The sequence below is a fragment of the Idiotropiscis lumnitzeri genome, chromosome 3 (assembly GCF_059441095.1).
Source record: "Idiotropiscis lumnitzeri isolate Australia: NSW breed Sydney's pygmy pipehorse chromosome 3, RoL_Ilum_1.0, whole genome shotgun sequence".
In the NCBI taxonomy this organism is placed as follows: Eukaryota; Metazoa; Chordata; class Actinopteri; order Syngnathiformes; family Syngnathidae; genus Idiotropiscis; species Idiotropiscis lumnitzeri.
In genome coordinates, this window is record NC_142393.1 from 21,978,561 (window position 1) to 22,006,436 (window position 27,876).

The following is a 27,876-nucleotide window of genomic DNA, read 5'->3' on the forward strand; positions in this document are numbered from 1 at the left end:
TGCCTATTGATGCTAGCAGTGAACATTAAATACTTGTGTAACTCTCTTTGTGATCACGGCTTTCCCACCATTTTGTGGTATCTTCTTCGTGCATTATGGAAAGATCACGAAAGAACCAAGAAGGGAGATTTTTAGAAAATACAATACATTGCAATACAAATTAAAGGATAGGTTCCATAGAAAAAAAAACATAAGTAAATACAGGAATGCCAAACTGCGAATAGGTGTGAGATTGCTGTACTTCTTCATAGCTTTTCTGTTCTGTCCTCCCCCCTGGTTGTGTATGCAGTTCCTTCACAAAGCAGAGGCATGGCTTCAGACTTATGCTGAGGCATCGCTGCCATTGGCAACGGCTGAGCTGGAGGAAGCTGTAAAAAAACACCAGGAATTGAATGAGGAGGTTTCTGCCAACTACACGCAGGTGACTGACTTTGTGTCGGCACGTCAATCTGGACATTTGTTTGTTGCCTTTCTACTTACCTGTCTTGTGTACAGGTGAGCGAGAGTGGTAAAGCCTTGCTGGACGTTCTAAACCGAAGCACAGTGACTGACAACAATGATACGTCATCTAAACCAGACCTCACTGCCACCACACATGGCATCATGGGAGTTCTGCACCAGGTCATGCAGGTACGGCCTACTTCGCATTTCTCTATTACTGTAGGCATGGACCGATGTGGATTAATTGAACTCTGTTGCAGGGTCACCATGACCTGGAGAATGCATGGCAGCACCGCAAGCTCCGCCTTCACCAGCGCCTTCAGTTGTGTGTGTTTCAACAAGACGTCAGACAGGTGCATGCATGGCACACATTAACTGAAATAATGGGACCTGCCTACATATTATTATTGTCTCACAATATTATCTCTATCAATTTGTCGGAACCTCCCTCCAACTATGTCAGGTGTTGGACTGGGTGGAGCAGCACGGTGAGGTTTTCCTCAATAAACACAGTGGCGTTGGGAAGTCTCTGCATAGAGCGCGAGCTCTTCAGAAACGTCACGACGACTTCCAGCAAGTGGCTCAGGTGAGTGCAACCCTCACTATTGTCAAAGTCTTCTTTATATATGAGTGAATTTTTCACTGTGCACGTGTGATTGATGTGCATGTGTTAGAACACATACACCAACTCGGAGAAGCTTCTGGAAGCAGCTGACCAACTGGCTCAGTCCGGCGAGTGTGAGGAGGAAGAGATCTACCAGGCGTCCAGAGATTTGGAGCTCCGCATGCAGGTGAGCCACCTGCACATGAAAATATCTTGCCAATAAATTAAGCACAATGCTTAAGTGTTCCTTTCAAGTCTAACTGTCTTCTCAAAGAAACTCAAATGATTTATGAGATTATTGATCTGGAGAGAAAAGCAGGTGATGTGCTGTGTGTTTGTTTGTGTTTCTGCAGGCGTTCATTCAGAAAGTGGAACAAAGGAAGATGCTGCTAGACTTGGCTGTGTCCTTCTACACACACACCAAAGAGGTAACATCTGGAGGATGCGACTGACAAAACGTGAACCTGATATCTAACACAATCTCTACCTCCCACACACAGCTGTCGTCATGGATGGAAGGACTTCAGAAGCAGCTCTCGGCTGATCTTTGCATTGGTTCTGAAACGGTGGAAGCTCTGCAGACGCTCATGAACCAGCAACAACAGCAACAGGCAAACACACAAGTAATGCCTTATGTCTGATCTCAGACCTAAACACTAACCTTCTCACAAAAGCCCGACATCCCTTCCACCTCTGACACTGACTTCTAACCCTCGTATTAACCCGGCCTCTAACCCCACCCCTCAGGAGGCTGCAATGAGTGTCATCAGAGAGGGCGAAGACCTCATCCTGCAACTCAGGTAGAGAGCCTGGATGCGTGTGATTCACGTCCCACTGCTGCATTGTTTATCAGTGCTGGGGTGCCTACTTCCCTCTATAAGCTGGCTCGGGCTCAATAGAGTATTCTTGATCGTGTGTTTGTTTATCACTTGTGTTGGGTGCGTTTGTTTTCAGCTCAGTGCATGAAGGTGATTGCTGGAGGTGGATTACAAAGTTAATGTAGTGTGCATTTGCTTTAGGCCCCAGGGCAGCTCAGTGGCTCATGTGGAATCAGTGCTGCAGCAACTAGAAGAGTTCCACGTTCAGCTGGAGGACATTTTCCATCAGAGGAAGATCCGATTGGATGTTTACCTGCAACTGCGCATCCTACAACAGTGCATACTGGAGGTGAATTTTGGGACGTTACAAAAACCTTAAAACCTTCCAGTTGTTCAATGTGTATTTTCTGTTTCCTAGGTAACCGGGGAGATGGACGCCTGGAAGCAGGAGCTCCAGAAACAATCCCAGGACCTGTCTTCTGAGAAGCGGCTATCTGAAGCAAACCAAGAAAAGCAAGCACTCGGACCGTCACGGCTAGCCGAAGCCAGTCCAGAGGCACTTACATTAGCACAGCAACGTATTCACAGGTGAACACTTTGATCTTATGTCCAAGAGGAAAAAAAACGTCTGCTTGAAACTTACATTTCAGAGTTCAATTGATTGATTTATAGGCACATGGAACGGAGGCTCGCTGTGAATAATATGACCTATGAGGTGGTCCAACAAGGTCATGACCTTCTGCAGTACATCACCGAGGTCAAGTCTACAGGTGAGTCACTCTGCTACAGTTGTTTAGAGAAATGTAGTTTGCCACATTTGGACCTCGATAGAACTTTGTTCGTCAACGGACGGCTCTTTTCCCAAGCTACTTTACCTACTTACTTTTACCCAAGGTTGGGTTCATTATTTTGACCCAACAGATAGGGTTGATGATTGCATTTGTGCAGGCTAAAAAGATCAGGTCATCATTTTGGTTGTGTACTAAACTACATTTAATGTAATATTCTTAGAAAACGTTAGTGGTGGCTGGATGGCTCCGTGGCTAACCGTGCTGACATTGGACACATAGTTTGGAGTTCAGAGTGAAAGGTAACATCCAGCTGGGACCTAATACTAGATAAAAATGGATGGATAGCATCAGGATGGGCATTTGGAGTAAAAACGGTGTCAAACATCTTGTGAGGGTCTTGCTCTGAAGACCCCTTTTCAGGGGAAAGTTACTTTTTCTTCTTTGAAAATGTTGGTCGTAAATACATATATTAATAACCTAGTAATCAATTTCTTGGTAGTGACTGACTTCGCCCTTCTGCCCGCAAGCCTCCCAATCAGTCCTGGCCTGTGGGTCCAGCGCCCCTAATATTGGGTTAGTTAGCGCACCCAATTTGGGTTACTTTTCACCCAGAGGTTATAAGAGTTTGTCATGTTAGCCACATTGCTTCAACATAGCATGGAAGTCTTTGGATCGAAAAATAAATGACCTTCATTGTAAGGGAGGTCTTTAGTGTGATACCACAGCGATTATAAACGGTTCCTCCAAATTGGAGACCTTGGATTTCAGTCCGAAATGTGAGGCTGTACCGACTGGGACTCCACCTTGGGGCAGATCTATGGCATGCTTCGGGACTTTGTCTCACAGCTTGAAATGCCTCAGTGTATTCTTGGTGGAACTTGAGAGGAGCTACGGGTTAGGGAAGTCTGGATATTCCTTCCTCAGTTGCTGCACCTGCCCAGATAAGCAGAGGAGAATGGATGGATGTTCTCCATGTACTGGTTTGTTCTTTGGTTTACTTGAGACTTCATTTTCTTCTGAACAGTCTACCCGCTTACACAATACAATACAATACAATACAACTTTATTATCTCTAAGTGGAATTAGTAGCTTTATGTTTCTTATGTTTGGGTTCTTGCGTTTCCTCCGCAGTGTGTTCATTTGTCAAAATTGCAGGCTTCACCTGAGTGGTGTCACTTAGAGGGTGACCGAGGTTACTTACTGAGGTGGGGGTCGTAAAGCACCTGTATAGTTTTTCATTTTGGAGCTTGCAGACACTTACAGTAAAACATCCATTCGAAACCATTACCAGTAACATTATGGAAGTAAATAGAACTACATGGAACAAAATGTGATAGAGTAGAATATGATACAGTAATATAGAGTGGCTGATGTAAGTCTGCCTCCTTCAGCAACATACAGATGATTTAAGGGTGGGGGGGCAGAGGAGGATAATAGGGGAGGGAGAAAGGGGGTTGGGGTAGCCATGGAAACTGCACTCAGCTGGTCCCCATGGAAACCGGCTCATTGACTTTGCTATGGATACAAACACACACACACTCACACACACGCACACACACACCAAGCACATGATTGGAGATTGCACATTTATAGTAATGTACTTGAATTTCATTGGTGTAGTTTTTTTCTGACATGCGCATGCACGTGTCTGTATGTTTCCCTCTGTGTGTGTGGGTGTGTGCGTGTGCGTGTGCGCGCGTGTGTGGATGTATGTATCAGGAATTGAGCTGTCAGAGGTGGAGGGTGATCTCTCCTCTCAGGTGGAGGAGTTGCAACGCCTTATGCTGGACAAACAGAAGGAACTGCAGCAGATTGCAGATCACACTCACACACATCTGGAACAGAACCTGCAGCTTAGACACTTGCAAAACCAGGTCAAACAGGTAACACACACACCCGCAGATTAAATGGTCACACATAGACACCTGCAGGCCCAATATGCAGCAAACACACCTTTGGTTCTGATTCATGTACGTTGGTCAGGTGCTGGGTTGGATCACGGAGGGTGAGGTCATGTTGTCATCTTGCATGCTGAACTCCAGCTGTTTGTCTGAAGCTGAACAGCTGCAGAGAGAACATGAGCGCCTCCAACAGGCCATAGAGGTTACTACACACACACGCACACACCTGAACGTATAGCAGCTCCTTTGGGGAACATTTTAACTCGTCTTATTTTCCAGGCTCTCCTCCATGCTGACTCCCTGCAGAGGACCCACCAGGTGGCTCTGGCTCTGCAGCAGAGAGCAGAACTACTAGTCAGGTTTGTCCGCAGACGTACTGCATATTCAGTGTCACAAACCAGTTCCCTGCAAAGACATACACTATTTGGACAGACTGGCTCAAAAACCTTGTCGTTGGACTGGCCTAAATGGACTGAAACTTCATATATCGATAATCTGCAAAGTACAAAAAGTTCATCCTTTCAATGCACCCATTCACACCGACACACAAACCAATATACAGTATTTAAGACCAAAACCCCAAAAAATGCATGTATCTTTAAATTAAATCTGATGATTATAAATTCAAAATGTACTTTTGATTGACATACACACACACACATATATATTGCCAATAATTGCTATGAACATCTATGGGTTTGTGTTTGTTTGCTTCACCCAAAACACTTCCTTCTTATCTAGGTCAGGCCATTATGATCCAGATGCAGTCAGGTCCTGCGCACAGACAGTGGCACTCCACTGGCAGACCCTGATGCTCCGGATCGAGGACCGATTAAAACTGGTCAACGCGTCTGCTGCTTTCTACAGGACATCGCAACAGGTAAGCAGAAGTTTGTCCTCCTGTCAAAATATCAGTGGTGGAAAATAATGAACTATGAATAATTTGTTAATGTTTTTAGTATGCACGTTACTTGTCAATCGGGGTTGAGATTTTGACTGATTGAAATCTTGGGGACTTTTAAGGCTGAACGTGAAGCAGGGAGCATCAACAATGATGCAAAAGATTGTTTCATTATTTAAGAGAACTGTGAAATTTTCTTGGCTCCAAAAAAGATTTGTAGTGTGAGTATTTTAGTAGTAGAAGAGCTTTTCAATTGTGTTTCACTAGTCCGCCTTCACTATCCATTTACTGTTTAATCAGCGAGTTCTGGATCAACGCAAATGGGTTATGAATTACTTTTGCATAATTTTAAATCAATCCACTTGAGTCACCGGTTACCGTTATTGTTTTGGTGTAACACGTTCTGACTCAAATGAGGAATTTTTGATTCGCTTTCTATTGTTTTTTACTGCAAATGCATGCCTCTATTCCAATCACCACCAATTTGTGCACAACCCTGGTCCGTAGAGTGTGGGAGCATTTGAGTAAAAAATGTTATTAGTCTGTGTGAAAGCGTTTCAGTGTGTGAGGGGAAAATGTCAGTAAAGTGAATGAGAGAGTTTTGGAGTGTGTGTGAAGGCATTTTAGTCGTGTGTGTGTGAGGTGGAAAAAATGGAGAAGTGGGTGTGAGAGCATTTGTAGAGCGTCTGAGAGCGTTTTACTAGAGCATGCGAGCGGTAATCCTGAATTATGTCCAAAGTGCCCCTCATACTCAACTGTGTGTGCACTTTGAATATGCAGGTATGCGGTGTGCTGGAGAGTCTGGAGCAGGAGTACCGCAGGGAGGAGGACTGGTGTGGGGGCGGAGACAGGCAGCCTGAGCATCTCCTGCCTCTCATTAACAAACACATGGAGCAGAAGGAGGCCTTTCTCAAGGTGTTGTGTAACGCAATAGCTCTCGAACTGGGTTCCCCTAGACCCCAGGGGGTTTACAAGATATAATTTGTGAGTTTACAAAAATAATTGACAAGTTTAAAAAGGTTCTCGCCTGGGCCCAAAATGTTGGAGGACTGCCAATATTAAGTTTAATTTTAAGATACTCACTAGTCGTAATGAAACATCCTTCACTTTCTTGTTACTATGGAAACAGGCCTGCACGCTTGCAAGACGGAACGCAGAAGTTTTCCTCAAGTACATTCACCGCAACAGCGTCACCATGGCGAACATCTCTGGTCACAATGTCAGCGTGCCGGGGGTCCCTGAGGTGACTGGTCACTCACGGGTACCAGAGCAACAGGTCAAAGGTGACATTATCCCAATACATGCACTCATACTCATGCACGCGCACACACACAGACACACTTTGTGAAAATAAATGGCAGCACCATAAAATAAGGATCTTATCATTCATGTGTTTGCGTGTGCGTGTGTGTCCAGGTATCCTCAGTGAGTTGCTTCAAAGAGAAAATAGAGTACTTCATTTTTGGACATTAAAGAAGCGCCGACTGGACCAATGCCAGCAGTACGTCATGTTTCAGAACCACACACAACAGGTATGTACTGTACTACTTACATTGTGTTGAACATACAATTATTAATCATGTGTATTACAATTATTAGTATACTGGCCTAAATGTCATTCTTTCACCCTGAAATATGTTGACTTTTCCTAAAGTGAGCCAAAATGCACAAAAATGTAAATCTAAAAAAATGTCACTCTTTTGTGGAGGTGTTAAAAAGTTTGTGTCTTACGATGCTATCAAATTCGATTGTCAACTAAAATGGATTTTATATTCACCAATATGTGTTAAATTTGTTGGAAGATCATGGGGGGGGGGCCTAAGAGGGGGGGTTGACGGATTTTGAAACAGTAAGAGTCCAGGTTGTGTATTATTTGTACTTTTATGTACAAAGTACAGGACAGAGAACTGTTTGAGTTCCCACTACATTGCCAGAGGTTTTCTTAAAAAACACCCAGCTTATATAGTCTTTGAAGGGTCCATCGGGAAACAATCTTGAAACAGTGAAAGAGTACAACAGCATTAGAATGATGAAAATAAACGTAAGGAATAAAAGCCATACACAGGTCAGAGTTATTTATTTAAAAACATTTCCCTCGACTTGACAGGCTCTTGATTGGTTGGCGCAGTCAGGGGACCACTACCTGGCCACGCACACGTCACCAGGAGCAACAGCAACGGAGACGCAGGAGTTGCTGAACCAGCACCGGCAGTTTTGTGTTTCGGCTAAGGTAAGGCTGTGCATAGAGTCAGCCCAAGGCGTAAGCATACTTTAAAGGTTTACTTTTGTAACTTTTAAAGCGCTTTGGGGATCACATAGTATAAAGTGCAATAGTGCAAGTGCCTCAATTTAATTAGACCTAGTGCAGTGTTTCTTAAAGTATGGTAGGTGCCCTCCCTCTAGTGGTATATGAAAGAATCACTGCCTAAGGACAGTTCAGTTGTGTTTAACTTTTGAGTGCATTTAATCTTGGAATGTTGTGCAAATCACCTCTGAGTGTGCATGTTGATAAAGATGATGGAATTAAACCTCTGACTCCGTCTGTTGTGTCCTTAGCACACCCAGGAGAAGGTTCACTTGCTCATTCAACTGGCTGAGAGCATGCTGACTAAAGGCCATGCCCACCGCCTGGAGCTTCGCCGCTGTGTTTCTGCTGTGGATAAACGGTACCGAGACTTCACAGTCAGGATGAGCCAGTATCGCCACCTGCTGGAGACGGCTCTTGGAGGCTGCTCACAGGTATGGTCTTTATTTTACATGTACGGCAGACATCAGACTGTTGGGGTTGCTCGCACGACAGGTCATCTATTAATACAGACACATATGAGACCACCATATGATATCTGGCCTGGGGGCCTTGAGTTTTTGCAACCGTGCTCTAAATTGTCCTGTCATTAATGTGAGCATGAATGGTTGTTTGTCTGTATTTGCTCTGTGATTGGGTGGCGACCAGTCAAGGGTCTATCTTGCCTCTTGCCCAAGGTCAGCTGGGATTGGCTCTAGCAAACCCAAAGAGGACGTGTTATAGAAAATAGATGGATGAATGTTAAAGAACATAAGAAGGAGTTGTTGTGTTCCCCATTAGGACAACAAGGACTTGGAGCTCGAGCTGATTCCCAACAGTCTGTCTGACTCGGACCCCGAAGTCAATTTGTCTGACCCCAGCCACCAGGTCAGCGATGAGAAGAGACGCTCGGCCCGCAAGAAAGAGTGAGTAACTTAAGTGACAATCATTGCCTTATTGCAGCAGTTCTTAAAGTGTTCGATTTATTTTTTTCTATATTTTTCTTTCAAACATTCATTTAATTTATTGAGCTATTGTTTTTTTTTTTTTGTTCCTCCGTTTAAGTGTAGTGTTAATGTTCAAACTGTATATGATGTTACAGGGGCTTGCAAAAATATTAAGTATACTTTTCAGGAGTAAAGCCTTTGCTTTGGTTTTTGATGAACATGCTACTGTAGTTTAATGTTGGTCACGATGATGGTAAGTACGTTTTGAAGTAACACTTGTTATAATCAGCATAAGAATCGCTGTCGTGATGCTGGCTGACAAGTATGTCCTACAGGTACATCATGGCGGAGCTGCTGCAGACGGAGAGAGTCTACGTCAGAGACCTTCAAGAATGCATTGAGGTAAGACTCAATCCAATTTGCAAAGCTAACATTAGTTTTAGGCCGAGGTGGCCAAAGCACTCACACTGGGTCGTTAAGTAGAAGCACAAATTGAATAATTAAAAAAGACTATTAAAGTTCTGACTCAAGTCGTTGAATTAAAGACAAGTAAAAAACAAGTACGGACTCCAAAATGTACTTGAGTATTCTACTAAAGTGAAACTGAAGAAAATTCTTTCACACAAGAGCTACGACAAAATGTACTCAAGGACAAAAGTTAAAAATTATGTGTTTTTTTTCACTTTCAGCTCTGTAGAATACCTCTTTTCATAACTTGGCATGAAAAAAAAAATCATCTCTGGATACGAAATTGTTTCTCATTTTTATTCACTTGTATATTGGTCATACTAAGAAGAAACTAAAGTTCATACTTCCATGCTATGAAAACAACGTTTTTCATAGCTTTGCTATCATTGTTAATTGAGTAAAAAAATACTGTAGCAAATTAGCAAATAAAAACAACTGAGGAAAATACTCCTTTCCTGTATCCGTCCAATCATCCATTATCGAAGTCGTTTCTCCTCACAAGGGTCGCGGGCGTGCTGGAGCTTAGCCCAGCCCTCTTCGGGCAGCAGGCAGGGTATACCCTGAACTGGTTGCCAGACAATCGTAGGGCACACAGAGACGAACAACCAACCGCGCTCACGCTCGCACCTAGGGCCAATTTGGTGTGTTCAATCAACCTACCATGCATGTTTTTGGAATGTGTGAGGAAAAAGGAGTACCCGGAGAAATCCCACACAGGCACGGGGAGAACATGCAAACTCCGCTCAGGAAAGAATTGAAGCCTGCACCTCTGCACTGTGAGGCCATCGTGCTTACTTGTTGTCCACCGTGCTGCACTCTTTACCTCTAGGTTTTTCATAACATAGTAGATGGAGAATTTTGAAGCTGAAGGTTTTTGGGCAAGCACGAAATAACAAATTGGTCACATCTCATTTTTGAAGCTGACAACATGAAGAAATTCTTTTTAATGTGACCATGGATGGAGATTATTTATCTTAGCTCAGTGATCAGAAAAATAAATAATTCAATTGAAGTACAAATCCTGGAAAAATCGTATTCGAGTACAGTATTGAACTGTTCTTGGTTATTTCCTACTACTGGTTTTAAATCATGACAGTGCTAATGCTGGTGCAACATGATACTTTCTTACTTTGATACGTGCCGTGCTGCAGACATACATGTGGGAGATGACAAGCGGCTCCGAGGAAGTCCCATCTGGTCTTAGTAACAGGGATGATGTGGTGTTCGGGAACATCCAGGACATCTACGAGTTCCATAACAGGTATAAAATCCGTACAAAAGAGTGCGTCTGTGTTTTTGTGTCAGTGGTGCAATGGACCTGTGATGTCTGTTCTAGTATTTTCCTGAAGGAGCTGGAGAACTACGAGCAACTTCCAGAAGATGTGGGACATTGTTTTGTCACCTGGGTAACCACATTTATTTTGACAGTTAAAAAAAAAAAAAAGAGAAAACTCTTGATCATGCATCCTATCCTTAAGTGTGTTTGTGTTCCTGCTGTTAGGCTGACAAGTTCCACATGTACGTGACCTATTGCAGGAACAAGCCAGATTCCAGTTTATTGATACAGCAGCATGGTTCTGGCTTCTTTCAGGTAATCCTTTTTTTGTTTTTTAAACATCCATCAGGTCTCCAGATCCAACGGTTTCAGTTTTCCGGGAGTCTTTTCACACTTAAGACCGGTCTTGCTCTTGCATTTTAAAAGTCTTTGTCTTGTCATGGTCTTGGCTTGGTTTTGTCTCAGTATCGGCTTGTTTCGTCTTGGTCTTGACTCGGTCTTGACTCCCAAAAGGCTTAATCAAGATTAAGGTATCTGTGAGGTCTGGTCGCTGGCAAGTCGTGGTATCAGAGCGTGCGGTCGTTATTTCCAGTCTGGTTGGTTTTGCAGGAGGTCCAGAGGAGACACGGGCTCGCCAACTCCATCTCGTCAGCACTCATCAAACCCGTTCAGAGGATCACTAAATATCAACTGCTTCTGAAGGTGAGCTGGTGACGCACGGTATAACTGACAGCAGGCTCTACTCGATTGATGCTTGTGTATTTTTGCAGGAGTTGTTGGCATGTTGCGAAGAAGGAAAGGGCGAGATCAAAGAAGGCCTGGACGTCATGCTGAGTGTTCCCAAGAGAGCGAACGATGCGATGCATGTTAGCATGTTAGAAGGTAACAGTGTTTCTCAAGCCTTTCCTTTTTCAAAATGTTTAAAAATAATAAGAGCCTGAGTACTTCCTACTGGCATTGACCAGTGCTGACTTGAACTGCAAAAAGTGCCAAACACTTTTTGTGTTTTAGTCGCTGTGGTGCCAGCTATACCCCAAAAAGGTTAGGTTGTGCTGAATAAATATTTTACAAAAGTTATATTTGGTGTTCCCCAACATATTCACAATTGATAATTTATGATTATTTGTTGCGCGGATGGGGGTGGGTGAGTGAATCTCTCCTCCATCATTAACTAAAAAAAACTCACCTATTAGTAGAGAAGATAATTGCAAATATAGCAAGGAGCATTCTATTTCTGTCGATTTTGGCCTCAAAATCTAATTTTTCCACCCCAAATTTTCCATTCAAATTGGAAATTAACTGACTTAATTGACCAAAATAATAATGTACGAAGGTTTAATCTAAAGTAGGGTATTACAGCAACTTCATGTCTGTCTATTACGGTTCTTAAGATAGAGTATTGCCCTGGCACGATCTTGTGGCATCTTGGTGCCAAGGAACTATCCTGAGGTGAGTTAAGGAGCTTCACTTAGACAAAAGTAGTGCTTTGCCACCATCTTGTGGCATTGTTTGCTACGACTGTCCACTGAAATAATGATGGTCTCGCAATTCTCTTAGAAATTGACTTTGTGATAATTCTGGAACAATGGTGACATGTCATTGTCAGGTCTTGAAGAGGGACTTGAGGTGCAAGGTGAGCTCCTGCTGCAGGACTCCTTTCTCGTGTGGGAACCAAAGTCCCTCATCAGGAAGGGGCGTGACCGACACCTCTTCCTGTTTGAGCTGTCACTCATCTTCAGCAAGGAAATGAAAGATTCATCCGGACGAACCAAATACCTTTACAAGAGCCGCTTGAGGGTAACACCTTTCTTTTTGCATACAGGGAGACCAATGGATTAGGCCTAATGACTCTATTTTGTCACTCCACTTCAGACATCAGAACTTGGTGTGACGGAGCACATCGAAGGGGATCCTTGTAAATTTGCACTTTGGGTTGGCAGAACGCCAACTTCGGACAACAAGACGGTCCTGAAGGTAAATGTTCAGGATGTTGGTTCTGTTTCTTGAACCCTGGTGTGACTCGTCCTTCAACCTGTCACGCTCTCCCGCTAGGCTTCGTCCTTGGAGCTGAAGCAGGAGTGGGTCCGCAGCATTCGCCAGGTTATCCAGGAGAGACGGGGTCACCTACGGGGGGCTCTGAGGGAGCCCATCCCCCTTCCCAAAACCCCCAATTTGACTCTCGGGCGACAACGCAGCATCACACGCAGGTCAGCATGCATTTTACAGACCCTGTTAGCCACAATGAGCAATTAATCAATCGTTGTTTTTTTAAATATAAATTTTTAAAAAATGGGAGAATCATAAGAGGAGTGCTGAGCATGTCTGCCTCAAAATTCTGAGGTTTGGGTTCAGACTCTGGAAATCATTATGCTCACCACTAGTGTTCCATGTTCCAACCTTCTTACACTTTTCATCCCTATTGGTGTTTTTCGGTATGCTTGTCCACAAACCTTTATAGTTGCGGTTTGCGTAATTCTTAGACCAAGTGCCACCATGACCATAATAGCCAATATTAACACAATAATGTGTTGTAGGCCCAAGCGTTCATCAGAAACATGATAGACACGCACACAACCCCGTTGCTGCACTCTTACTGAATCTACCACTTGAGATATGGATGAATGTTTGAAACAAATACATATCTTTCATTATATAGTTCAACAACTATGAACACTTTGAACAATAGAACAAAAACAGAGCAAAGTTGTTTTTGTGTCACATTACCAGACCTTAAGCTGCATAGTGTGTGCATCATCCCGCACCCCAGGCAAAGCTGTGTGTGACGGTGCAGTGGTGGTACTAGCTTGAATGGCGCCATGTTTGAGTACAAACTTAGTAAAGTCCTAATTTGATTTGAAGTGAATTGCTATTGATGTTGTCTCCAAAACTTTATAGCTCCTTGAAGAAAAGAGCATGTTATATTTGGTCAGCTTGCTTTAATATATGTAGTAAGTGCCCCTGTAAAAGGGGTTTGGCGATGCCACTGTTCAGAGTGCAAAAACCAGGGACGCGGTTCGCGGAACACCTGAATTATTTCTTAGATGGTCCAAAAATTAACAGTAGTCTGGCTGACCTTTAAGGTTTTTTTTTTCCACCTCATCAATTTAGCTTTGCGGAGGGCTAACGCATTCGGAAATAGTTCCTTTATAATTTTACCCTTTGTTCATATCACAATTCATGTAATGTTAAATGTTCCGTATAGTGCTTTCTGACAGCTACAGTTGTTGTGAAATATAAATATAAATACAGATGTATTGTATTATTACCATGAAGGGCTTCAATTTCTACAGTGATATGAGTTTTAGGCCATCTCGCCGCAGCCCTGCGTTCTGTGACAAGGAGCTTTCCACACTTTGAGAATGGCTTCTTTATAGCGTTTTTGCACTTCTGTTTGACAGAGAGACCAGCGAGGACGCCGACAGCTTGGGTGATGCCAGCAGTCAGCCCGACACCGTCTCCATCGCCTCCCGAACATCCCAAAACACCGCAGACAGTGACAAGGTACTGCTCACTCCCAAGCACAGCGTGAGAGGCGTGTGTCTTATGACCTCACCACTGCTGCAGCTGGGTGTGTGCACGCATGTGTGTCTGTATGTTTGTGTGCGAGGGGGTTTCCTCCCTTTATGGTCTCACTGTTGGAGAAAACATCTCGTCGTTGCTCTGCTGCAGAGGTATGTTTTATTTCTTAATGTGGCATTGAGCTTAAATCTACCTATGAAATCCTCTGATAATTAATTAATATGTAATAACAGCTGATCATTAATGAAGAAATTTCATCCTGCAGCTTTTAAACATTGAACATATAAAATAGTCTAAAGACAGTGTCTTTTGACATGATGCCAACCAGCTTCTGAATGTCTACTTCACTTGTAGACCAGTGGCCTCAAACTTTTGTGTACCAGGGACCAATTTCATGCTGATCAGTTTTGCCACAGACCGAGTAGGGGCGTGCTTGGTGGGCGGGTTGAGGAGGGCACAATATGAACACTATAAGAATGTTTTCCAGCCTTCATTGAGCATGGCACACATTTTATATCAGAACAATGTTACAGCACATCACCAAACAAAAATGTCAGAAGATATGAGTGGCCCGACTTCTAAGATATTAGCAGTTGTTAGGCTGTTTTTTTTTGTTTGTTTGTTTTTTGTTTTTTTTACTGTAGCTTGCAAGCAAAGCCTGGGATACAGCACAACGGTGTAGTTAACTTCACAACAAGCAACAGTTTGGCACATAGTGAGGCCACTAGCTAAATGCTCACACATAATGTGTAATGCCATACACAGGCGGTGTTGCAAAGTTATAACCCTTTAACACAAATGGTGGCACAACACATGTATGGTTTATCCTCTGTGAAGAACAACTAATATTTGTGTTCATTATTAAGTACTGAGCCTCCTCCACATATATCCTGCATGCATAAATGTTAAATGGTCTTTCACTTGTATAACGCTTTTCCACCTATGAAGGCACTCAAAGCGCTTCACACTAATGTCGCATCTACCTACTGAATACATCTCAGAGTAACTTAATCAAAAACTATACTTCATTCCATTTGCCAAGTGTGAGCAGTCCATTACTTCCCACCACTGGCTGTGTCTCATTTTTGACGAATGGGTCGTGTTCCGTACAAGCTGGACTTTGCAATGATCCATCTGTTTGTGTACCTGTATCTAGCTCTCGGGAGGCTGTGAGTTAGTGGTGGTGTTGCTGGATTTCTCCTCTGGTTCACCTGGAGAGCTCAGTGTCCGCTGCGGTCAGACTGTGGAGCTAGTGGAACGCTCAGCGGATCGACCCGGCTGGTGTCTTGTCCGAACCACCGATCAAACTCCGCAACAGGTAAGAGGCTCAGATACATTTGTGGTGGTCCTAGAAATGTCAATTTGTGTGGCCACGCATAATGTACACGCCAAGAAACATTATTGGTGTCCATTGTTGATTGCGGCTTTAGAAATCAAATCGAATTGAACTGTATTGTATTGTTCATTTTCCCACCAGGAGGGCTTGCTGCCCATGAGCGCCCTCTGCCTGTCACACTCGCACAGTGCTGCTGACATGGAAACACTAGTCCCGGCGTCCCCTGCCTCCTCGGGAAATGCCCCCTCCTGCATCACCACCACCTCCTTCAGTGCCTCCAATTCATCCTCGCTGACGAGCTCTGGGAAGGGTGAGTGTCTTCAGGAACCCGGATTCTCCGACCCCCACACCCATTTCCCCGATCTGCTGTCCGGTTGACTTCCTGTTGAGGCGTTCTGGTCAACACTGTGTGTATTTAGGTCCTTTCCTGTCTCTGGCCGTGTCCTCCAAATCAGTGGTTCTCAAATGCTGTCACCACGGGACCCCCTTGTCCAATTGCGGTGGAGAGTGGGTGGTGGTGGGGGGCGCGAATTGTTTTCTTCTTGCTAGCGTGGGCATAAGAGAAAATAATTGAGAAGCGCTGAATTAACCTAATGTACACATTTTTTGAATGTGGGTGGGGTTGGGGGCGAGTAATGGATGTGTGTGAGAATTCTGTTTTTTTTTTTTTAACAATTTAAAATGCATTTGAATGTAACAACTTTTCACACTTTAAAAAAAAAGTTAAAAAACGATAAAAAATGTTTTTATCATTAATAATTGTGCTCGATACATCTGAATGTAAAAAAATATTAAACTTACAAAATTGAAAATGTAATAAAAAAGTTAAATGAAAATTTATTTTGAATTAAAAATTTTAAATACATTGTCACAACAACAAACAAAAAGACAAAAATGGTAAAAGTTCATCTAAAAGTTAAATGAGAATTTCACATATAATTATTTTAGATAAAACTTTTAAATACATTTGAATGCATCAAGTTATCACATTTAAAAAAAATCACATAGAAAAAATTAAGTGAGAATTTGCTTCAATTTTTACACAAATTTAAAATATATTTCATTTGAAGAGGTTATCATGCTTTGATTTTTACAATTAATATATAAAAATGTTATGTAAAATGTGTTTAATATAAATTGTAAGCACATTTGAATTGGACAGGTTATCAAACTTTATTTTAAATCATATGTCTTGACCTGTCAAAAAAGTAAAATGAAAATTTGCCACACGATTTTAATTCATATATATTATAAATAAATGTCAGTGTTATAAAATATTACACGTAATGTCTTCCATTAAAAAACTGGGTATTAATACTCATATGTTCTTGCTCCGTCACCCATGAAACGAGGCTGGTGTTAGACTTTAAATATGTTTAACTGGTTTGCATAAATTGACCCCCACTTCCTTCCATTTTTCTCTACGTTGAAAAGGTTTGGAATTTCTTTGCTCTGAATTGTCTAAATTTTTTTGTCTATATACAAATAGATATATAAGCTCATGCCCCCCCCCCCCAACTGGCCTCAAGAGGACAAGCACTATAGAAGACTCATGAATAAATTGATGGATTTATTATTTCTATTTTCTTGATCATCAATTTCATATGATGCCATTAACTTATTTTAAGGCACTTTATTTCACTTGTTGACACTAAATAACAAATCGGAATTCTTCTCAAACCACCCTCCCTCCAAGACCCCGCCTCTACATTTAAGCCCCGCCCCCTGACCGGTACTCCTTTGGACTTGGGTCTAGCTGTTCATAACAACCATATCACTTCTGTGTGGGTCACCTTGACATCTGCTTTGTCCGCATGGACGCGCACTGAAGCATGCGGCGCAGCACAAGTGCATGCTGGGATTGTTCTGTTGTTTGGGGCTGGATTACTTGCGAGGACGGACGAGGTGGGTCTGATATTGAAGCATTTTGTGGGAGAGGTGGTTAAATATTGACAGTGAAGCCAGACTGCTAACATGCAGCAGGAATGTTTCAGGCGTGTCAAACTGGACACGCAGGTTTCTTCCTGCGTGTAAAGCAACGTGATGCATGCACCTGATGCATGCAGATGTATCAGTCAGCATATTTAGATTGTCAGTGTTTCCAAATTTTATGGACATTTAAAAAAAATCTCATGACACACCAAACAAAATGTCAGAAAAAGCTTGTGTATACAGTAGCTCCAAGAAGTGACGACGCCCCTCCCATTTTTGTAAATATTTTCTTTTCGTGTGACAACATATGCCACAAAGTTGTTTCAGGGTATTAGCAATATTCTTATTGCCTCGGCTATCTTTATGCAGATTAACAGTTATTTGCTCTTTGCCACGAGGCTTCACTTTACAGTGTAATGAATTTCCAGTGATCCGTATGAGAGCATATGGAAGCAAAAAAAACAAAATTTAACACACCTGCTCTGTATTTACACCTGAGACACTAACGAGTGACATAACACCAGGGAGGGAAAATATCTGATTGGACCCAATTTGGACACTTGTGTGCTCACTTTTTTATTTGCCAGACATATTAGTGACCATGTGTTGAGTTATTCTGAGGGACAGAATTGTACCCAGTTGTACTTTGTACTCTGACTACTTTGTATTGTGCATGACAAGTGACATTTTTTAGTGTCTTGTAAAGTTAGAAAAATGAGGAGTGTACTCAGTTTTAATACATTATTTGCAGTAAATAAATAATAAATAATAAATAAATAATACTTTCTACTTTAAATGTATGTGTCTGTGTGTGTTTGCCTCTGCAGATCCTGTACCATTAACACCTGAGACAGCCGGGCTGCACGCTCAACCTACTCAAAGTAAGACACAATAGAAAATGAACTCCTCCCCAGTTCCCATGGGTGAGGAGACTCGAGTCACATGACTTGACTCGAGTAAGTCTTATGTGAACACCTTCTGAAATTGGGACTTGCCTGTCTAAAACTATCAAATATTCAACATGACTTGATATTCATGAGACCCAACTTGAACTACATGACGAGAAGTATTGTCGGTTTAGTTTTGAAAATCAAAATTTTCAAGGTAGCGTGCCCTTTGTTTTTGAGTTACTTTTTGTTTTTTGTTTTTTGTATAATGCACGGAATCTTGACAATCCACCAGTGGGCTATGATGCCAAATGCAGACGACGCCACTTTTTTAAAGCAAGTATCATGGAGGGAGCTCCAAATATAATTTCATTTAGATCCAGTGATTACATTTTTGATTAAATCATAAAGAATTGCAACACACCCTAAAGTTAAGAGACACCAACAACTACATCTAACCTCGTCCGCTATTAAAAAAATATGTGAGCATAAGTGGTTCCGAAAATGGGTGGCTTATTAAACATATGAGGTGACTTAGCAAAATTGTATGACCTGATTTCTGACGTACTCAACCCAGGTAATAAATTGTCTTGCTTGATTTTAGCCTCATTGACTTGGGACTTGCCTCTAAAACTTGATATATAAGACTCATGACTTGACTTTGCCTTGTCTTTCCTCCCAGGTGGGACGTCCACTGTGGTCTCTATTGTGGGCGGGGCTCCTGGGGCCGTTACCAGTTCTCCAGCACCAAAACGTAGTGGCTCAGGGACAGGAAACACCTTGAAGGTAATGAGATCTTGAGGTCAGTTTGATGATAGTAGTCCTATATCCGGTGAGGCCACCAGTCTCAGAATCATGCTATGACATACTTGATATCTGTCTATTGACCGTTTCTTGAACCCCGTCGAGAATCACAAAAATCTGCCAACAATGTACATTCCCTCTAAAAATGTTTGGATTTGCCTCTATTCAGAGATGGGCACTTGACCCTTTTTTGGCGGTCAGTCCCCCATCCTCCGGCCAAGACCTGGGTACCCTTCTGGCCTCGACCCTACGGCCTGATTCATAAAAATTGTCGGCCTTGTGACCATACACACACACACGAAGGCCGATTAGTGGCATAGTGGCACCGGATTAAGATCCACCTCCAGGGTCGCTAAATCGAGCCCCTTTTTTAAAATTTGTCACTCCCCACCCCAAAAATGAGCAGCCGGAGGGTTCCGCCCCCCGGGACAGACTGCCCAGCTCTGCCTATATGAATAGTTTAAACATTAAAGCCTAAATATACACTAATCTTTGTTCCCAAAACACTCATTTCAAAATCATCTTACAATATTACCCTTAAAATATTGAATTCAAAATCTAGTGACCAATACCATGGCGTTCAATTACCATAGTGCAGGTTATTATACCATAATCGGACTGACTAATTTGAACGTAATGTGTATATGTCATCACAGCGCTGGTTGACCAGTCCCGTTAGGAGGTTGAGTCAAGGAAAAGCAGATGGACAGAAGAAAGCTCCGATTCGAAATAGGAGGCGGGACAACAGGCCGGAAGTGACAATACCCCTTACAGGGAACTCAACAATGGTAGGGACACAGACAAGAATGAATAAACAGACAAAACGTAATTCTTCACATTCTGTTTAATTATGTCATTAGTCTGTTGAGGAAGTATAAAATCACGGATTGCATTTTTAGTCATTGAAATACAAATTTATTCCAATTTTTGCAATCATTTTGGGAGAAAGCTGGAACACAATGGCATTTCTATTCATTTCAATTGCAGAAGATTTGATTTGAAATACCAGAGGTCACGGACGACAAGTTGATTATCCGGGCACAACTCTTTTGTTTTTTGTTTTTTTTAAATCCATCCATCCATCTATTTTCTATACCACTGATCCGCAACACAAGAATTAAAAAAAATATTTTCATAGTATATCGTTCCCAATGACACAGTAGATGACCTTGTTGCTGTCTGTGCAAAGAAGGCAAAGAAGGAGGAAGCGGGACAAAGTGGAGGAGAGGAGGAGCCAGAGGAAGAAAGTACCACCCCCTTACCACCTCCCATGCAGATCATCAAAGATCCCAACAACACCGTGGTAATGTTTATAACATTTTTTTTTTTTACCTTGCTGCAGTGCGTGTTTCTTATGACTGTCATTGTTTCTCAGGCACTAGACTCGGACCAAAGTTCCAACGAGTCGGACGGCGAGCAGCAAAACAAAGCTATGAGAGGACGCATGTGAGAGCCAAGCACTCCTCAGTCGAGAAATATGAGTTGAGCCCTCCAGATGTGGCAAGCTTAACGTTGGGTGTCTCTGTGTGCAGGTTTGTCGTGAACGAGATGATCCAATCAGAGAAGGACTATGTGAAGGACTTGGGTGTCATTGTTGAGGTTAGATGCCAAATGTATAATTTAGTTTATTGAACGTATTGATGTACCTGACACCAATGCGAGTGTGTGCGTGTGACAGGGCTTCATGTCAAGGTTGGATGTCAGAGGGATCCCAGAGGACATGAGGGGAAAAGACAAGATCGTTTTTGGCAACATCCAGCAGATTTACGACTGGCATCGCGAGTGAGTGTGCAATACATGGGTCCTCCGAAACTGGAGCATAGTTCAGCCAACGATATTTTTGAAAACTTTTCGTTTTTTTAAAAACCAAAAAAAAAAAAAAGGCACTCAGGCCCCATAAAAACATTTATTAAAAAAAAAAGAATGCCTTTCAACCAATATAAATGGGTAGATACAGAAATAAATACAAAATGAAAATTCAAGCCTTCCTGTATGTAAAAAAAAACCCAATTCTATTAATTCACAATGGAACAAACTACAGAATACTCGATAATTTTGTTTGTGAGAATGATGGATGTTGTTTCTTCCGTAAAGATATATGGAACTTTATTATTTACATTACAAATTATCCACTGGTATGAAAAATGAGGATCATGGTAGATATTTTCCCAGCAGCATTTTTTTTTTTCATTTTGGATTCTTTTTTTAAATCATTGAATTTATTTACAGTTGAATTAACGCTGTTACATTTTATTTGAATACAAATTCAATTTGAGTATTCTTTAAACAGCAACAAGGTTGTAAAGCCAAGGTTGAGTGACACACTGCATTCATTTTGAAAAATAGAGAGGATTTGGAATGATATTTTTGTGATGACTCATGTGCACACACGGCTAAAATGTTTTTGTCATGGACTTGAGTGCATGTAGAAACACAATAAGATAAGAATCACTTTCACAGCACGCACGTACACAACACTCATGTTGTTCTCTAGTTTCTTCCTAGTTGAGCTGGAGCGCTGCATACAAAATCACGACCTTCTCGCTGACCTCTTCATCAGACATGTGAGTATTTGTTTTTTATTTTTTTTAAGCATGCATAAACAAATGGAGATGGACAACAAATGTGACCGCTTTTGCATGTGTATGCACCGCAGGAGCGTCGCCTTCACATGTACGTGGTTTACTGTCAGAACAAGCCACGGTCCGAGTACATTGTCATCGAGTACGAGACCTTCTTTGAGGTACTGAACATTTCCACGCTTGTCCTACAGGACATGCCTTAGAGCAGTGATTTGTAACAAATGTGCTGCAGGAAATGATCTTATTTCAGAAAATTCTGATCCGTTTGCAGCAAAGCGTCGCTCATCTATCTATCCCAGCTACACGTTCTTTGCCTCAGCTCAAAGAACAAATGAGACATTTTCAGATGGCTGCTTCACGTGACAGTATTTCAAGATTGGGATCGTTAGACACCATGTGCAGACATCTGATCTTCAAGATCTCAGCTTTGCTTCGTTCTTTTGTTAAAGTTCAAAGATCCAAACGATTAAATTGCTATTAATACAATGACATAGATGGATGTGCCTTGGCGGAGTAAAGGTTAAGAAACACTTCCATAGATGAAATCTATTGACATCCACTGCTGAAAGTAGTACTAACTCATTTGTATGTTTGTGTATGTAGGAAATCCAGCATGAAATCAGCTGCAGGATGTCCATCAGTGATTACCTCATCAAGCCCATCCAGAGGATCACCAAGTATCAGCTCCTACTGAAGGTTAGTCACATGACCTGTCACGTTTACAGTGCTTCGGATATGGTGGAAAATATTAAAATGATTTGCATGTGTCTCAGGACTTCCTGAAGTACACGGCCAAAGCCGGGCTGGACTGCGAGGAGATCGAGGTCGGTTTCTTGAGTGCTAACCAGACCTTTGTAGCTTGACTTGTTCTGTTAGTCACCACCTCCTGCAATTTGTGTGTAGAAAGCGCTGGAGCTGATGTCACTGGTCCCCAAGCGCTGCAATGACATGATGAACCTCGGTCGGCTGCAGGGATACGAGGTAGACGAGAGAAACTATTGCATTAGTTCCAAAATTCTGAAGTGGGTGGGACTAAGGTGTCAAGTTTTGATCCGAGTTTTAAGCAGTCTCAAGATACTGTGGCAATTATTCTGACCGTACGATCACCATGAGCAAAAGTATCACAATTCCATCGGATTGCAATTGTAGCACTAAAATGTATTATTTTTAAATTCTGAGTACACGACGACGACGTAGTTCCATTGAATGCTTAAAGTACTTTTCAAAAAATTATTAGATACTTCTCTACGCTTTTCTGCTTTTGTGAAATTATGCCAAAGCTGAAACAAACTGAAGTTAGCCATGATGACCCGGAGACACTACACGACTGGTTTGGCCACATTAAGTTCATTGACGCTGGCCCGACTGGGCCAGTACACGTTTCTGACATAAATATGATGAAATCAAAACGTTCTTGGTTTCTTAATATTTAAGTTTTACCCACTCATCACATATAAAATATTAGGGGTGTAAAGATTCATCAGAAATCAATGAAATATTGATTTAAACTTCTTCAAATATGCATTAATGTAAACATTAAAAGTATCAATTTGCAACTCTGTCAACCAGAGCTGCTCTTTCATGTCTCTTTCAAAAAATAAAAACGTATACGCACAATGCCTTTTTTTTATGCGAAACAGAAGGATAGTGAGTAGTGTAGTTTCTTGGCTAACTTGTGTTAGCGTTAGCAACGTAGTCCGAAATTGAGCGCATTTCACCAAATGCCTTAATACAAGTAAACCTCCCTTTCATAGCAGAACAGCTGCGATAAACGAGTACCCTAAAAATGAAGCACATTGTGTCTGATGCCCGATTAAATTTTTGAGATAGGGACGGTCATCTTTGTAAACTCGCTGTAGTTAGCGCACACAGGAGACCGTCTGATGGAACACTGCACGCGATGTCGTGTTGTGGTATGCTAACATATTGCCTCCTACATCATACGCTCTTTGGTAAGCACATTTCCTTCCTGTATCTCAACCAAAAATGTTGAAAATGCAGCTGAAGGTTATCTGATGTTTTCTTCCACTTTGTCTGCACATCTTGTAACCCTGCCCCTGTGTGTTTCTATCCTTCAGGGGAAGTTGACCTCTCAGGGTAAGCTGCTGCAACAGGAGACCTTCTGTGTTTGGGAGCAGGATGGAGGAGTTCTGTCTCGGAGCAAAGAGCGGCGCGTTTTCCTGTTCGAGCAGATCATTATCTTTAGCGAACTCCTCCGCAAAGGGTCCAACAACCCAGGATACCAGTTCAAGAACAGCATCAAGGTTAGACTGGGCGGACTGGTCAAGACTTATTTAAGTCATCTATGCATTGTATATGAAAACATTAAGCTGTGGTGGATATTTCTTTGAAAAATCTTTTTTTTCTCTCAAATTACAACAAAATACAGATTATGACAGCATTTGTCAGTGCTTTAGTCCGTCTGTGAGCTCTCGTCAAAAACGGATTTATTTGTACCACGTCACGTGTAGGTACCACACACCTGACTTGCAGCCTACATAAATAAAAATAAAACGGCCTTTTATACTTGCGGTCCCACAGACCTCAATGACATATAATATATACATACAATATTGTTTTTATTTCACCTATCAGCACACTGTGCGTGTGAATGTCCGTTGTTTTTATTCTTGTCCTTTTTTTTGGCTGCATTTCTCCTTGTGTGGCGCCAGCGCGTGATGTGGAAATGATGTTCTCCAGGCCAATTGGCTGTCGACGACAAGACTTCTTTTTAGTTTAGTTAAACAACTAATAAAAACAAAGGACAATATATTGTAAATTAGTCAAATGTTCTGCCTATAATTTATATCATTATTGGTGAGTAAAGGGACCAAAGAAATTTTTTTCATTTTATATTTTCCGCCAAAATGTTCACCCAAATCCAGACAGTTTTCTGCTTCTTCTTGTCTTTTAATTACACCGCATGTACATGTGGTGAAGCTGACTGTATTGCATGGTACAACACTGAAGACATACAATACACAAAATCTTTATTTATATAGCGCAATTAAAAATTTGGATTTACCTTAAAAGCTTAAGAATATGCGATTTAGCAGAGAGTCACTGTAGTTGTGTCAACAGGTGACTTACCTGGCCATGCAGGAGAGCGTGGAGGGAGACCCCTGTAAGTTTATGTTGTGGTCTCGTGGCTCGGCTGAGCGCTTCACGCTCCAGGCGTCCTCTACCGGCATCAAGACCACCTGGGTGGAGAACATTGCCGCCCTGCTGGACGCGCAGAACAACTTCTTGTCTGGTGAGTACAACGCTAGACGTGGGGCAACATTTTGTGAACCTCATTAACTGTAAATGCCACCCTTTAGCTCTCCAGTCTCCTATTGAGTACCAGAAAAAGGAAGGCGGGATATCGGTAACCCGTCCCCTATCGTCGGGACGATCGCCTTCAGCCCCGCCTACACCTAATGGCCACGCCCCTCAGCCATTGCCAGACAGCGATCAGGAAGTCCAGGTGGGAATCAATTAAGTGGGCAACACGCACTGAGTCAAAACTACCAAAGTTGTCATCAGTGCACTACTAGTAAAGTTCAAGATGTTTAACTAGTAGAATTGAATAATGTCAATAATTGTACTAGTAGCTCTCGCTTGTCAACTTGTGCAGTTTTGCCTCACTTGTGACCTACTTGTTTTACGAGTGTATTCTACTTGTTCTCGCAGTGCGCAAAACTGCCTTACTAGTACAGACAAAGAGCATACTAGCACTAGTTTAGCACTAGATATGAATTGACTAGTTTGGTTTTATTATTAATTTGAAGTGTTCAATTCCTTATTTTCATGCTTGATTTTTATTTGAAGTGTTTTCATTTTATGTAATTATTAATGTAAAGTGCATTGGGATCACATACTTGGTGATTTTGCACTTTAAATAAAGTCAATGATTAATTGACATTTTTTTAATGTCGCTACTTGTTCCAGTCACATGTAGCTATACTTTAGTCTGACGAGTAGCATGTTGTTACAAGCCCTACTTGTTCTGCTAATTCGCAGAATCACTCTAAACAATAGCTGTTCAATACCACTTTAAAAAAAAAAAAAAAAGAGATCCACTCTTGAGAATTTACCAATAACAAGTACCGATACCACTAGTACTTTTTGACATAAAATTTAAAATTTCAATGGACCATCTGGTGAAAATATTCACTTTCTGTTTATTTCAAGCTCTCTAGAAGGAAAGTAACCTCATCCCTTGAAAGTGTGTTAATGTGGGTTTGTGTAATAGTTGGTTTCTATGATTTCAAAACTAGTTATTCATCAATTCGTTGCCCACAACAAAAATACCACCCATGCTCTAGTGCAGGGGTGGGCAAACTTTTTGATTGGTGGGCCACAATGGGTCCTAAAATTTGACAGAGGGGCCGGACCAGGTGCAGATGGATGGAGTATTATGGTAACCTTACCTCATCGGAGAAAAAAAAATACATTTAATTTTAAATGAAAACGTACAAAAGCATTGCAACAAAATATCTGTGTTTGACACACCAGAGTATTTAGAAAATAAAACATTAACAAGATTTATTCATTTGATTTTTTTTTTTTTTTTTCAAGTTTGGCGGGCCGGATTTAAACGTTTTAACGGGCCTCATGTGGCCCCCGAGCCTTAGTTTGCCCACACCTGCTCTAGTGGTTTGGATAAAAGTGGTTAGCATTAAATTTTCAAGAATGTTTGGTTTGAAACAATATTTCAGGTCCAATTTTTAGGTCACATCCGTCCGGCTTGACTCCCAACTCACAATGTTCTTCTTCTCAGGAGTTGGTGCTGGTGCTTCAGGACTTTGTGGCCGTACGCGAAGATGAGATCTGCGTGTTTCGGGGTGAGAAGGTTCAAATCCTGGCCTCCAACCAACAGGGTCAGAGTCTCGTGTACCGACCGGCCAACAGCGACTCGCCGGCGGCTGAAGGCTGGGTGGCACGCAGTGCACTCGACACACAATGACACGTGCAAACGCATTCACAGACTTCCTGTAGCAGGTAATGTTAGGCCCGCCCTCCTTCCTGTGGTGTCAGTGTAAAAAAAAAAAAAAAAAAAAAAAAAAAAACCTCCAGACATCATCCATTCAGGACTGACATCTGATTGGTCCTCAAGCCAATCACAGATGACATCATAAACTTCTGATTCCGGGAACCTGCCGTTGCCTAGCAACTAGAGACAGTTTAAAAAAAAAAAAAGAGAGAGAGAGAAAGGAAGAAAAAAAAAAAAGAACCGGAGTTCCTTTGGATGTCTCTGCGTGACTGCCCCTGTCATGATGAGGATGCACATATATGTACTGCATACATGCCACTGATTGGATGAAGATAATGAAGATGATCAATATGAAGAATTATAGAATCTGTTTTTCACCTTAATAGAGAAACTGTTTTGTCATATTCCTGTGTACGTGAGAAAGAGTGTGTGTGTGTGTGGGGGTGTGTCAGAGTGTGTCTTAGTGGCGCCTTCCTGTGTAGGTTTTTATCCACTGACTGTTTGGTGGTGCCCCACTGTAGCATTACCATGGCAACCACGTTGTGTTGGCGTTTGATCTTTTATTTCTTGATTTTTGTTTGGGCAACCCAGAATAGACCTTTTCACCAAGACGCCACACGTACTTCCGGCTGGCAAGAGCAATCACAAGTGGCATTATCACTCAATAAACTCTCACCAATTTATTCTATACGACAGTGGTCACCGACATATTTTCGGATAGGACCGCTTCATGGTCTCACTAATTCAGTCCCTTCCAAAAGTGAAACGGCACGATCAATCTCTTTGTTTTTGTTGTATACTAAAGACATTTGGCTTTCTGATTAAAATATGAATTCCAGCTTGTATTTGCATTTAGATATGATAAACGACTCAGGATAGAGCACCATTCGTTTGAAACCACCCACAAATGAGCAAAGGTTTTGGAATGGGCGTTATCAATTGAACTTAGTGAATTACATTTAATATTTGGTGGCATAAACCTTACTTGCAATAACAGCATCAAGTCTATCGACTGTTTCAGACGTCATATGAAAGCTTTTCCTGCAACCTCTTTCTGTTTGTTTGTTTCTGAGGATTCTCCCTTCAGGAGGTCAAATGCACAAAAACGATCTATTGGTTTAAGGTCCGGCGATTGACTTGGCTAGTCTAAGACCTTCCTCTTTTTTTCCTCTGATGCAGTCCTTTTTTGGGTCATTGTCTTGTTGAGGAATTAAGCTTCTTTTAATGAATTTGATCCAATTTTCCTGTAAATTGCAAGATAATATTGTTTTGTAGACTTAAGAATGCATCGTGTTGCTCGCATCATGAGTTACACGATCAATAATTTGGAGGGCGCTGTATTTCGGCAACCTTCTACTGTTGGGAATATACCGTATGCTCCGCTACAAACATTACACCGACAAGCTTTGG

At 41.9% G+C, this 27,876-nt stretch overlaps 1 protein-coding gene across 3 annotated transcripts in view; it reads left to right on the top strand.

Annotated features, from left to right (window-relative positions):
- Positions 1 to 27,304, top strand: part of LOC148340385 (kalirin-like) — a 30,938-nt gene extending 3,634 nt beyond the window's left edge. For 2 of the 3 annotated variants that reach the window (XM_088289341.1, XM_088289343.1), the window contains 49 exons: positions 290 to 421; positions 496 to 630; positions 702 to 794; positions 905 to 1,027; positions 1,116 to 1,232; positions 1,399 to 1,473; positions 1,546 to 1,668; positions 1,793 to 1,845; positions 2,065 to 2,212; positions 2,282 to 2,451; positions 2,536 to 2,633; positions 4,374 to 4,537; positions 4,638 to 4,757; positions 4,835 to 4,914; positions 5,297 to 5,435; positions 6,237 to 6,371; positions 6,586 to 6,739; positions 6,873 to 6,988; positions 7,564 to 7,686; positions 8,013 to 8,195; positions 8,542 to 8,666; positions 9,023 to 9,089; positions 10,307 to 10,416; positions 10,492 to 10,561; positions 10,657 to 10,746; positions 11,041 to 11,133; positions 11,202 to 11,313; positions 12,038 to 12,228; positions 12,304 to 12,405; positions 12,484 to 12,638; positions 13,830 to 13,932; positions 15,107 to 15,268; positions 15,428 to 15,596; positions 18,046 to 18,099; positions 18,788 to 18,891; positions 19,566 to 19,697; positions 20,099 to 20,212; positions 20,285 to 20,355; positions 20,442 to 20,508; positions 20,588 to 20,691; positions 21,404 to 21,473; positions 21,566 to 21,652; positions 22,095 to 22,187; positions 22,265 to 22,315; positions 22,395 to 22,472; positions 23,570 to 23,755; positions 24,573 to 24,744; positions 24,812 to 24,957; positions 26,254 to 27,304. In XM_088289341.1, coding sequence (XP_088145467.1) covers positions 290 to 421; positions 496 to 630; positions 702 to 794; positions 905 to 1,027; positions 1,116 to 1,232; positions 1,399 to 1,473; positions 1,546 to 1,668; positions 1,793 to 1,845; positions 2,065 to 2,212; positions 2,282 to 2,451; positions 2,536 to 2,633; positions 4,374 to 4,537; positions 4,638 to 4,757; positions 4,835 to 4,914; positions 5,297 to 5,435; positions 6,237 to 6,371; positions 6,586 to 6,739; positions 6,873 to 6,988; positions 7,564 to 7,686; positions 8,013 to 8,195; positions 8,542 to 8,666; positions 9,023 to 9,089; positions 10,307 to 10,416; positions 10,492 to 10,561; positions 10,657 to 10,746; positions 11,041 to 11,133; positions 11,202 to 11,313; positions 12,038 to 12,228; positions 12,304 to 12,405; positions 12,484 to 12,638; positions 13,830 to 13,932; positions 15,107 to 15,268; positions 15,428 to 15,596; positions 18,046 to 18,099; positions 18,788 to 18,891; positions 19,566 to 19,697; positions 20,099 to 20,212; positions 20,285 to 20,355; positions 20,442 to 20,508; positions 20,588 to 20,691; positions 21,404 to 21,473; positions 21,566 to 21,652; positions 22,095 to 22,187; positions 22,265 to 22,315; positions 22,395 to 22,472; positions 23,570 to 23,755; positions 24,573 to 24,744; positions 24,812 to 24,957; positions 26,254 to 26,439 — 5,745 coding nt within the window. In that variant the 3' untranslated portion in view covers positions 26,440 to 27,304. The remainder of the gene's footprint in view (positions 1 to 289; positions 422 to 495; positions 631 to 701; positions 795 to 904; positions 1,028 to 1,115; positions 1,233 to 1,398; positions 1,474 to 1,545; positions 1,669 to 1,792; positions 1,846 to 2,064; positions 2,213 to 2,281; positions 2,452 to 2,535; positions 2,634 to 4,373; positions 4,538 to 4,637; positions 4,758 to 4,834; positions 4,915 to 5,296; positions 5,436 to 6,236; positions 6,372 to 6,585; positions 6,740 to 6,872; positions 6,989 to 7,563; positions 7,687 to 8,012; positions 8,196 to 8,541; positions 8,667 to 9,022; positions 9,090 to 10,306; positions 10,417 to 10,491; positions 10,562 to 10,656; positions 10,747 to 11,040; positions 11,134 to 11,201; positions 11,314 to 12,037; positions 12,229 to 12,303; positions 12,406 to 12,483; positions 12,639 to 13,829; positions 13,933 to 15,106; positions 15,269 to 15,427; positions 15,597 to 18,045; positions 18,100 to 18,787; positions 18,892 to 19,565; positions 19,698 to 20,098; positions 20,213 to 20,284; positions 20,356 to 20,441; positions 20,509 to 20,587; positions 20,692 to 21,403; positions 21,474 to 21,565; positions 21,653 to 22,094; positions 22,188 to 22,264; positions 22,316 to 22,394; positions 22,473 to 23,569; positions 23,756 to 24,572; positions 24,745 to 24,811; positions 24,958 to 26,253) is intronic. The other variant, XM_088289342.1, reaches the window with a different exon arrangement.
- The last annotated feature ends 572 nt before the right edge of the window (positions 27,305 to 27,876 follow it).